The 12,464-nt window shown below is 43.9% G+C and overlaps 1 protein-coding gene across 7 annotated transcripts in view; it reads right to left on the bottom strand.

The window, feature by feature from the left end:
• The window catches only part of CREBBP (CREB binding lysine acetyltransferase), a 150,189-nt gene that overhangs the window by 116,916 nt on the left and 20,809 nt on the right, over window positions 1-12,464 (bottom strand). For 6 of the 7 annotated variants that reach the window (XM_027117555.1, XM_027117556.1, XM_027117558.1 and 3 more), the window contains exon 1: window positions 11,936-12,458. The exons of the other annotated variant lie outside the window; for it this stretch is intronic. In XM_027117555.1, the coding sequence (XP_026973356.1) occupies window positions 11,936-12,020 (85 nt within the window). In that variant the 5' untranslated portion in view covers window positions 12,021-12,458. Of the gene's footprint in view, window positions 1-11,935; window positions 12,459-12,464 lie in introns of those variants that run through there. 7 annotated transcript variants of the gene reach the window in all.

Genomic DNA, 12,464 nt, shown 5'->3' with positions numbered 1-12,464 from the left:
TTTTTTTTTTTTTTTTTTTTTTTTTTTTTTGCTGTACACGGGCCTCTCACTGTTGTGGCCTCTCCCATTGTGGAGCACAGGCTCCGGATGCGCAGGCTCAGCGGCCATGGCTCATGGGCCCAGCTGCTCCGCGGCATCTGGGATCTTCCCGGACCGGAGCACGAACCCGTGTCCCCTGCATCGGCAGGCGGACTCTCAACCACTGCGCCACCAGGGAAGCCCAGTATATATCTTTTTACCTCTAAAAAGGATCTAATTATCATTTCTGTTCTCCATCCTGACTTTTTATTTAACGATTCTCAAACTTATCTTCCATCTTAAATACCCATCACTCTCCCTCCCCAGATTTACAATGGCAAAGGACTCAGCTACTCCTCTTCTGAAGGACTTCTGGGTCACCTTTAGTGTTCTGCAATATCTAGATTAATTAACTAAATTAATAAAAAGGTCTGGAATTAACATGAATATTCTTAGAAGTCCTACCAAGCAAGAGATTGATTTTTACCTTATCTATTGTACTTGGCATACAAGTAGGTTGTTAAGCTACAGACATTTGTATGTCAACTAATAACGTGGTTAATAAAAACCACAGGTTTAAAGCATCTTTTCCAGAAGCTGGGAAACCATAAACAGAACTTTGGTGTGAACCATGGTCCAATGACGTGCAACATGATGACAGTAACAAAACCTCTAATACTCTTCAAGATGAAATTACTTTTTAGAACTTCAATTCTTCCTATTTACAAACTGTTGAAAAAACACAAAAATCATTGTTTTATTTAAGTACAGCACAAAAACATTTTACCATTTAAAAAAAAAAGGATTTTTAGAATGAAGCCTGCTCTTCAAATATTAATACTTCCTACAGCTCTCAGATATTTATCAGTCTGAAATGCACCTATAGTGGAACAATATATATAACATGTCACTTTGGGAAGAAGGAGTAAAAAGAGACAGCCTGTGCTTACATACACAGCATATGTCTAGCATGATATACAAGAAACACTAGTTGCCTGTGGGGAGGGGAACTGGGTGACTCTGTAAACAGGAAAGGAAGGCTTTTCACTAAAGTCTTTTGTACTTTTTGGAACCCTATGAACACGTCATCCAGTCAAAAGAATTAAAAAAAAAACTTTTTAAAGAAGAATTACCTGTTGATACAAAAATTTCCTAATATCTTAAATAAGAACACTACAGCTGACCCTTGAACAAGGGTTTGAACTGCACAGGTCCACTTATACATAGATTTTTTTTTTCAATAGTAAATAGGGAGGTCCCACGAATATGGAGAAACCGGTATACAGAGGGCAAATTATATGTGGATTTTTGACTGCAGGGAGGGTTGGCGCCCCTAATCCCCACGTCGTTCAAGGGTCAACTGTAGTTCTGATTCTTAAGCTGCTTTTTGTGGGGTCTTTTCCCTCCCACAAATAGGGTTTGGGAAGAGAGAAAGCAGTTGTCAACTCTCCCTGCAGGTATGAACTTAGATGGAAAAATATACCTTGGAAAAAGATGATATAGCCTCTAGAGAACAAATCACAGTCACTTCCTCCAACTACCCTGGATGTGATGGGCTTCTAAAATTTTGTATTGTTTTTTAAGCTCTAAAAGGATGGTCTGGACTCCCTGGTCAGACACTGCAGGCTCTCCATGACTTTACCTTGCCTTCAGACACCCAGCCTGACTCCCCCTGCTAGTATGTCCTACAATGAGCTCCAGTGCCCTTCCTCTAAGAAGTTTCCCTGACCACCCAGCCTGAAGCATCTGGTTCCTTCCCATCACAACACTGATTTCAGTTCGCAAACAGACAGACATTGGTGGGGCTGCTGGACTGCCTGCCCACACCACTGCACTCTGAGTTCCAAGAACACAGGGCCCCCACTGATATCACCACAGCCCAAGAGTGTCCCATACATAATAAGCACATATAAATAATTTGAATTATATAAGCGTTTTAATATTTGTTGAATAAAAGAATAGATAAATAGTGGTAGAGTTGAGACTAGAGCTCAGGCCCACCCAACTTCTCAGCACAGGACATCAGTAGTGTCCACATCTAAGAGGCAAGACCACGCTGCCTCTAAATGGTAGCCTGTTGAATGTAAAACAAAAACAAAACTGACTTTTCGCAAAAAGTTTACACGCTCAAAAGTGTATACCTCCAGACCTCCACACTTGCTGTTTATGCTGTTCCCTATGCCTGGAATAGCACCTCACCCCGACTCCTGTTCATCCTCAGGTCTCAGTCACCTCCCCCAGAAGGCCTTCCAAGACCCTTAAGAAAAGACTCTGTCCTATGCCCCAATCATGGACCTCCTCTCCAAGGTACTCGGTCACAGCTCACTATAGCTGTCTCCCATGAAGGCAGACCCTGGACCTGCTGTGTCCCCACCACTAGATCTCCAGGACTGACATCACAGTGTAACAAATATTTTCTACATGACTGAAAAATCCTATATCTAAACCAATGAGTATTTTTGAAAATGCTTTCCATCTTTACAAGTTGGTCCCTTTAAAGGGACTTTCCCCTTTAGGTCATAAATATCTTAAAAGAACACTCTAGACAAATGAGGTAAGTAAATATACTCAGGGCTGTGCTGTCCAACACAGCAGCCAATAGCCACATGTGGCTATTAACATTTACATTAATTACAATTAAATAAAATTTAAATTGTAGCTCCTGACTCACATTAGTAATAGTTCAAGTACTCACTAGCCACAAGAGCCTAGAGGATCCAGTACTGGGAGTGTGGGTCTAGAACATGGCCATCATCACAGAAAGTTCAGCTGGACTTAGTATCAGGAGAACACTAGCATTTCAAACAAAGGAAATGTCCAAACTCACTCTTACCATTGAGAAGGAACCCATTTTTCCTTAACTTTCAAAGATTAAGAAAGTCACCAGTGTGAGCTAAAAATCACTGAATATGATTTTCTCAGATCTTTAAAAGAGAAGTTCAACTCTGGGCAGGTTGTGCTCTTCAAACAAAAACCAATCCCAGAGTAGTAAAGGCACAACCAAAATAACACAAAAATCTATCAATACTTTATGCCTTGTTGCTTTCAATAAAAATTACTGATTAAATAAAATGTAAATAAGATTTAATGTTGGGGCAAAAATTCTTTGTCCGCCATGGGGTGATTTTTACTAGCAAAATCCATAAATCACCACACCTAAAATATCTAGGAGACTGGAAAAACAGTAAACTCCAACTGAAGCAACTTCCTATTGTAGAATCTGTAGAAAGAGAAAATCCCCACAATACAGGGAGGAGCTGAATCCATTCCTTTCAAGGTCAGTGGTAGCTGAATCAAAGAGGAAATTAAATTTCACTGCTCTTTCTTTCAACCAATTAACCTGACTAAACTGGATAGTGATTCAAAGGCCATTTTCTCCCCTGTTTGCTAAAAAAGAAAGACCATTTTTATAGCTTCTCCATGTTCACTTTTCCTTTTTCACTAAGTCCTAACCTAAATCAAGTCCCTGTTCTGAAACAATACGGGAAACACAGTTCCGTTTAGACTTCAATTTTCCAATAAAGAACAGTTTTTAACTTCAAACACAGACTGAGTAAAGTGTGTCAAACTCCTACCCATTTTGTGGGATTCCTGAATCTCAGCCTCTAATTCATCCCTTTGCAAGCTGGTACTGAGACTGCACCAGCCCTGGTGCTCCACGTGGAACAGGAAGGGGAAACATCTTCCTGTGTACTCAGCAAGAAACGTCCATGGATCTGGTTCTGGGTCAGACCCCTCACCTACATCAGTCCCATCCTCACCAGCCCAAGGGTAGGTGATGTATAGTACTTTCCCACAATGATACAATAATAATAGCCGCTGCAACCGGCTATATGCCAGGAACCACAGAAGTCCAATATGCAAAGCTAACCAAAGTGAGAAGAAATGGAAAATTCTAGGGGGGGAAAAATCCCTTTTAGAGATGAGACTCACCCTCCCCAACGAAGTTCTAATGTAAAGTCACTGGCCCAAGGCACAGAGCTGATGAGCTGGAAGCTGAAATCCAGTGTCCACTGAGTGGAGGCCAGGGCTCCTTCCTCACTACCTGTATCCCAGTATAAAAAGCTCTGACATTTCCTTCAACTCTGAGTCATGGTTAGAAGGTTCTACTTTTAATCAAGTGACAAACACTCAAAATATTTTAATCCAAAGGAACTGGGTCAAATGCATACAGTCCATAACTGTCAAAGAAAACCCCAATTATTTGATATACTTCTATAGTTCCTGAGTGTTATCATTCAGTTTGTTATCAAATACCAAAATCCACTTTATTCAAATATTGTTCAAGCCTCATTCTACAGGCTATCAGAAGAAACAGTAGCTTATTTTTCTTGCTATTTCATTGGTTATTCTAAGTACAAAATTAAAACACATATAGATGGTACAGTTTTTATAAGGAAAATTCAAAATATTTGGGGGCAGTGCAAAGGGAAGCTTTTGAAATATAAAAATATTTTGCAGGACTTCCCTGGTGGCGCAGTGGTTAAGAATCCACCTGTCAATGCAGGGGAGATGGTTTCGAGCCCTGGTCCAGGAAGATCCCACATGCCGTGGAGCAACTGAACCCAGACACCACAACTACTGAGCCTGCGAGCCACAACTACTGAAGCCCACGCGCCTAGAGCCCATGCTGCGCAACAGGAGAAGCTACCGCAATGAGAAGCCTGCATACCGCAACAAAGAGTAGCCCCCGCTTACCGCAACTAGAGAAAGCCTGTGCACAGCAACAGTGACCCAATGCAGCCAAAAATAAATTAATTAATTAAAATAAATCTAAAAAAAAAATTTTTGCTTTACAACAGAATTGTATAATCCCGTTAAACAGCTACAACTATTAAGAAACACCTACTATATACACAGGTGTATTAGAAAGACTGGCAAATTAAGAGATCTTCAAAGAGCAGCAGACGGGACATCTAGAAATAGGAAAGTCGGGTTTAACCGAGTGAAAATTTCTTCAGCATTAGATTTTACTATTCTTAGTGATGGTTCAACTAAACATTCTTTTGATTAATGGAAATGAAACATGGGGGAAAACGTTACACGGGATGATATCCAAGGTCTTTCTAAGGGTAAGGTTTTAAAAGAAAGGAATTTGACTTCTAGACATAGAGCTCAAAAATAGCCTCACTTCCCAAATTTAGAACAAGAAAACACCCTGAAGGCAGATTTTTCAAAGTCAGCAACATTCTGCATATTGTCTAAGAACTTGGGGAAAAAAAAAAAAGCCACTTTTGCTTACTTCCATGCCTTTCCTAAAGATACCCTCCCACCCCAATCTGTGATTCACATCTCTTCAAGTCAAAGCTCGAGGTGGGCAACCTTGCACATGGCTCTTTTCCGGCACTACTGTCAGCAAATCACAGCCCCCACAGAAAGGTGAACATGCAAAAGCCCCCAACAGACACTGGTGCAAGCGCTGACTTCCTGCATCAATGACTTGCTGCAATGTGACAATCCTGAAAGCTAAGCTTAGACTGAATTGGGAAAGTATGGCATCCCCTCCCCCAATTTATGCAAGAGCTGTGGATGCCACAGCAGGCCAGGGGAGCCCATCAGGCATGGGACAGTCTTCTGATAAGGGACGTGCCACTAAGGAAAGGCCTCAGAGTGGGCTCAGCGAACACTGGGCACACGTAATGAAAACCAGAGGGCATGGCCAGGAGCCTGAGAGCTTCTAAGAGACCATCTTGGACAACCTGAGAGGACTAGATGCAAGCCATGGGCTGAGATCACACCCACGGAGACGAAACTCTCTGAGTAGCCAGAGTGCTTTTCCCCACGCACAGAAGGCACAGAAGCCCAGCAGACTTCCCCAACTGCCTGGCTCCTTGCTCTGGCTCAGTGAGAGAAGACCAGGGGGCACCACAGAACAGGAGTACTAAGGCCCTGCCTCAGGTGCCACCTCCGCTTGGACACCCAGCCCTGGGCTTATGCACATGGGGCATTCAGTAAACACTGGGTGAATAAATGAAGCCTTCTTCAATTGCCCTTTCTGACTCCTGCATTTGGGCACCTGACTGCATTTTATATTCTTTTCTCAAGTTTTGCCTCTATGTCTTATCTTTGTCAACATAGTTCTAAGCTACTTGAAGGCATCACCAGAATCCTTTGTACACTGCTACTGCATAAGGGGCACCTCAGACTGAACTGTAATATACACAGTAAAGAAACAGAATCACATATTTGTTTGCTGCTTAAACAGTCCATGAAATACACTTCAAAATTAGTAAGAATTTTCAGAACATACCATAGTGCCTAAGTTTTTGCAATTTTAAAATTTCATGGCCATCGTGTTCCTACAAAAAAATACAATTGAAAATGGAGGCAAAAATCAATAGTATTGGGCTTCCCTGGTGGCACAGTGGTTGAGAGTCCACCTGCCGATGCAGGGGACACGGGTTCGTGCCCCGGTCCAGGAAGATCCCACATGCCGCGGAGCGGCTGGGCCCATAAGCCATGGCCGTTGAGCCTGTGCGTCCGGAGCCTGTGCTCTGCAACGGGAGAGGCCACAACAGTGAGAGGCCCGCGTACCGCAAAAAAATAAATAAATTAATTAATTAATTAAAAATAAAATAAAATAAACAGTATTGATTAAAGAACTCCTGGCTATATACTGAATGTGCTACACTACAAAAAGATCTGCCTGCTTGTGCGCCTGTGTGGACACGCATACATGGCTACTACTGTTTCCAGAACCATCAGCAAACGTGGCTACCAGGGTGCACCCACTCTCCCCTGTCAGGACGGTGCTGGCACTAGGCACTGAGCACTCACTCCAGACCAGGCACTTCTCACACAGCATCTCATTCCACCTTCACCATCACCCTTGGAGATGGGGATGGTCATCCTCTCTTTTTCACAGATGAGGAAACTGAGGATCTTCAGAGCACCAGTCCCACATTACATCAGGGTCACAAACTGCAGCCTGAGGGCCAAACCACCTGGCTGCCGGTTTTTGTAATGAGAGTTTTTCTAGTTTTACTGGCACACAGCTGCACACATCCGTGTACATATTGTCCAGAGCTGCTTTCACACCAAAATGGCAGCACTGAGTTAGCTGCAGCAGAGACCTTGTGGCCTGCAATCTGAAATTATGTCCTCTGACCCTTTACAGAAAAAGCTTGCTGACCCATGTATTTGGGAATGGTACAAACTGCAAGCCCCTCTCTCCAAGCCTCACAGCCCATCAGCAAACTAAGGCTGGGAGGGCCCGCAAGAAAGTGCCTCGGCTATGACCAATTTCTTGTGAGCACAAAACCTCTGTTGAGCAACATCTCTTCACGTGCCCTTGGAATATACTTGAAATGCTGGTCTGAATGAGATAAAGAGGTAGTGTCCTGACTAATGTTACCCCAAGAACTAAAATGGCTTAAAGCAAGCTTTTCTAATCTTCAAAACTCACAATAAGGAACATTTCATCTTAACACGGGAAGGTATACTTTGGCAAAATCATTTTAAACTATTTTGTTCTCAAACACATTAAGTAAAAACACAAAGCTGGCACTTATGTAGCCCCAAATAATCACTTTGTCACACAACTATCAATAGAATGGCACAAGTCAGAAGTTGTAAAAATACAGGCTAACAATGTAAGCATCAACTTCCAATAGTAGGATTAAGCCTAAGTCCCTTTACAAGCCATTCTCAATTATGTTTGAGAATTACAGAATCAAATTCAAGCTTTAAACAGCAGTGATTCTCAATCTTTTGCTCTACTGTGAAGGCTCCCTTGGTGGGATTCATACTTACCTGCCATCCCCAAGGAACTTCAAATGAGGCCACTGTTCTCACCGCTCTCACAGTTATTCAAAAATCCCTACTCTCCTACTAAGTAAAAGCTAAGCAAGTCATGAAAAGCCCTAGAAGTCTCTACAAAAACTCACATTTCCTAGTTAGCCAGAACTTAGTAACGAGATGAAATAACCTAACTGGTCCTCAATTACCCACTGCAATAAACAAGAATGTTAAGACCAGTATAGGCCTCGAATAACACCCTGCTGCACCAGAATGAGAGAGAGGGGGGAGCCCCTACCCCAGGCCCCTAATAGAAAGAACACTCTCCTGTTCCATAGCTGCTGACAAACCTTCCCTACAGGGACTTAATTCACTTGCTGGAGTTATGCTACTGAAACTTAGCTGCTGACAAACTTTCCCTACAGGGACTTAATTCACTTGCTGGAGTTATGCTACTGAAACTTGCTAAGTACTGTAGTCTCCCGGGTCCATGATTGAAGTAAATTCCATGTTTATCGATGTAGATTTATAAGATGAATTTATCAATTTACTTTAACGATCTAGGTTTGATTCTGGTTTTTACCCTTTATGTTATTTTGGGCAGATCACCTCTCTTAAGTCTGGTTCCTCAACTGGAATTGGCAGGAACAGTATCTTCCCTTCCTGCCTCACAGGTTGCTGTGAGGACCAAACTGAGATGATGGGGAGAAAAGCACTCCGATATGTAAACCTAAAAGGTCATCATTTTGCCGTAAAAGGTATTTCGGTTGGTAACAGTATTTACACCAAGTTTCTTTAAATATAGTTTTCTCTTGCACTTAAAGGGATTCACAGTATAAAATGTAACCACAACTGCTTAGGGACATTTATACAGCACAGGATGAAACATACCTGTGTTCAACTTTCAAAAGGCAGTCCTACAAAACTTTTTTATAGTATATCTGTTGAACGTAAATTTGGCTTCAATAAAGCTGACCAAAAAAGGTCTACTGCTTGCCTAGATATTTATTTGTTCCGCGCTGTTAAATCATGAATCCCTGCTGCTGAAAGACACTAATATGCTGGTTTAATTTGGATATATTAAATAAAAAAGTTTCCAAAACACACACTGGTAACACAAAATCCTACTTCTCATAAAGGGTGCCAAGTAAAGGAAGATGACATTTGTAAAAAAGCGTTTACACCTTCAATGTAAAACAAGAAAATGCTTCTTCAACAACATCTGATACCATCAAATTCTGTGCCACTCCAGAAGAAAGGTTGGGGTTGGGTGAAAAGTACTGCTTTTCCTTCTTCCTCTTGTTACCTTCCTTTGGGGTACATTCCCTATTTCTGCATCAGCTCTGCATGCTCTCCTCAGAAACCTTCCCTGACCTCCCCAGCCTGCACTGATCTCTCCCGTCTGTCTCTGGTGGCAATGACATTTATCAGAGATGCCGCCTTACCTCACTCGAGTGCATGCACATACACACTCCCCCTGCAGGCAGCATCCTGGCTGGTAACTGCCTTACCTTACTGGAGTGTACACACATACAAGCGCCCTGCAGGCAGCATCCTGGCTGGTAAGCGCCCCAGCATCAGGTGTACTATTCTGCCCCTCCCACACACCCGCCCCGGGACTCAGCTGACACTGATGGCTCCACAGGCCAGTCCCCAGAGAAATGCACTGCATCGTGACAGTCCAAGTCACTCTTGTTTCTCAGGCCACCAAGGCCACCTCCTTCTCCTCCTAACCCTTCAGCTCTTCCCATGCAGAGCTCCCCTCCCTCAAATTTTACCACATGAGCATGGAACATACCTTGCTCTGCCTGGCCCAATTTTATCCTAGAAGCCAAAAACACACCTCCCCTCACTAAAATGACGCTGTCTCTCTCAAGAATGTTATTCCCAGGTCTCTCCCCACTTTCCACCTAACCAAAGGCTTTCACTCCTTTGACTAGTGTAATGTAATTGCTTTAATTCTTTATTGGCTTTAATATACATCCTTAAGATCTCTGTTTTAGACTAGTAGTTATAGGAGACAAGGTTTTACCTTTTTTAATATGCTCAATGATGACCCCTTCTGTGGCCTACCACGCTAACAGACCCTCTCACAATAATGTGATGGTGATGATGTGCAACCAAGGACCCAACATAAATGATGGTGAACTTATTCTTTGGATTATTTAAACAGAACTGTTAAAAACTGACTTTTTTGTTCCACATTTATAAAAGAGCCCCAATGTCTTACAAGGATCAAAATTGGAAAAGGGGAAAAAAGTGGTCAAGAATAGAAAATCCTTTCTGATAAACTTTGTTGTGATTAGCAGCACATTAAGTAAATATGTGACGGTCCAATAACAGAACTACCCAAAAGCCAATCCTTTGGGCACCATCTTGGAAACAGCTGAAAGTATATAGTGGGACAAGCCTTTTTGTTACGTGTCATGTTACTAATTTGTCCTTCTTCATAAAACAAAATCTACAATAACCTCATTCAACAACAGAAAAGCTGCAAAGCCATTCAAAAGTTACCAGTTTCAAAGGACAAGCTTCAAGGCTGAACTTGTCTGGTACGATCTATGTTTCATATGATTAAAGATTTTTCACTCAAACATGCCAAGATTAATGAAGCAAAGGAGATCTATTCTGCAGTAAAATCATAAGGTTTTTTCAGGCAGTAAAATCAGAGTATTTAAATCTTGGTTGTTCCCACATTTCTCACTTCAGATAAGCCAATTTTACAAAATTAACATCAAACTCAACTCCTTATCAGTTTTTAGAAAGAGTATTATTAGTGACTTATATAGCGTGAGACTTACTGATTCCTCCCCACTGTTTAACAAATTTATTTCAACCAGACAAGAATCTTCTTATGACTGATTTGTTTTTAAAAAAAATTGTTTCCCTCACTTCTACTTTAACTAACAGTCTAGGAATTGTATTAAAACTGAAGCCACAAAATTCAAGTTTTGTTTCAACAGTAGAAATAGATTTTTAGACCACTAGTATAAAAACACTAGCGGTCAGTCCCAGAAATATTTGCACAAGCTGAACAGCTGTGTCTACTGCAAATCTGAAGGCATTGCTGCAGCAATATAATTCAATTTGGACCCATTCATTATAAACTGATTTTCAGATGCTGCTACTCAAGACCGTAGTGGAGAAACGCAAGCTGCGCTGGGAATCAAATCATTCACAGCAGCGCACAAGTTTTTATTTTACTGCAAAGGAGAGTTCTGAAAGAGGAAATACAACTAGTTCATAATGCTACCGTGAACCAGCCCAGAAGAAGCTAGCATTATTAAATGAACAGAAAACTAAAATACTTCTCTTAAGTAACTGACATGATTACCTAAGGAAATTTCCAAGGAAGCTGCTTAAAAGAATGATTTATTCAGTACCCTGATAAAAATTTTTTTGGGAAAAAATGTAATTCCTACATTCCTGAACATAATTTTTTAATATATATCTACACGGTAAAAACAACACAAGCGCCCTTGGAGACTGCAGCTCAGATGAATCTGCTATTTAACTTTCTTCCGAAGTCATACAAGTGAAATTAAACACTCCACAGCAACTTTCATGACATCTTGCTAACGAAGTTTGGGGTTGTGAAAAATGTAATGACTTAGGTGACCAGCAACAAGAGTTTTCAAAATAACTACTAAGCATTTTCCCAATGAGCACATTCCAAGTAACTTCTAAGTCGTAACTCACAGGCTGGCTGCTGCTAGGAGTGTCTTCTGGTCGCAGCCTTGTGAATGTGTTACCAATTCAGAAAACACTTCGGGTCCCCTTTCGGCTGCACTATTTTCTTTTCTCACCAGCAAACCTACCCTCCGCTGACATCCCTCCAGACAGCCACGCGTGTGTCGACACACGGCGGCAGAGGGAGGGGTACGGAATCACCACGCAGAATAGACACGCTCCACTTTACTTTTTCTCGCTGGAAGTACCACTCGGTCTCCACGCGAGGAGGGTTCACCAACTCCGGGCGATCCGAGCGCACCCGGGCATGTGTTGCCCTACTCGGGCCCCATAACAGTCTTCCGACAAACTTCCCCCTCTGCGGCGCGGGTCCCGGGGAAGGGGCTGCGCGGTCCTCCGCTCAGTTCGGGTCCCCCAGGGGCACTCACCTCCAGGTGGGGCTGACAGCGACCCCCCAGGGCCCCTACCCCCGGCCCGGCCCCCTCCTCACCTGTGCTGTCATTCGCCGAGAAGCCTGGCGAGCTAAGTTTGGCTCGTTTGGGGTTGGGCGGTCCGTCCAGCAAGTTTTCGGCCATTTTCACCTGCTCGCGAAAACAGCCCCGAGCGCGGGCCGCGGGGTCGGAGAGGGCTCCGGGGCGGGGGTCGGCGCCAGCCCCGACCGGCTGAGAGGGGAGAGGAGCGAGCCGCGAGCCGCGCGAGCCGCGAGCCGCGAGCGAGCGCCGAGGGAGAGGGAGGGCGCAGGGCCGGGTGGGGGAGGCGGCGGCCAAATCTCAGCCACAGCAACAGCGCCCCGCAGCGCTCACCGCCCGCCCCCGGCCGCCGCCGCCGCCGCCGCCGCCGCCGGCCGCGGCCCCCTCATCCCCTGCCCGCCTCCCGAGCGCGACACTCCGCGGCGGGGGCGCCCCGGCGGCCCGGCGGTGCCCCCGGGCCCGGCTGGCAGCGACGGCGCCCGGCCGGGCGGCTCAGGCAGTACCCGGGAACATGGTGCCGCCGCCGCGCCTCCGCCTCGCTCCCCCCCC

Source organism: Aethalodelphis obliquidens, unplaced genomic scaffold (assembly GCF_003676395.1).
Source record: "Aethalodelphis obliquidens isolate GAN/ISIS:26980383/991018 unplaced genomic scaffold, ASM367639v1 scaffold18, whole genome shotgun sequence".
Classification (NCBI taxonomy): domain Eukaryota; kingdom Metazoa; phylum Chordata; class Mammalia; order Artiodactyla; family Delphinidae; genus Aethalodelphis; species Aethalodelphis obliquidens.
The sequence above is the reverse complement of the archived record's forward strand: the minus strand, read 5'-3'. Positions and strand labels throughout refer to the sequence as shown.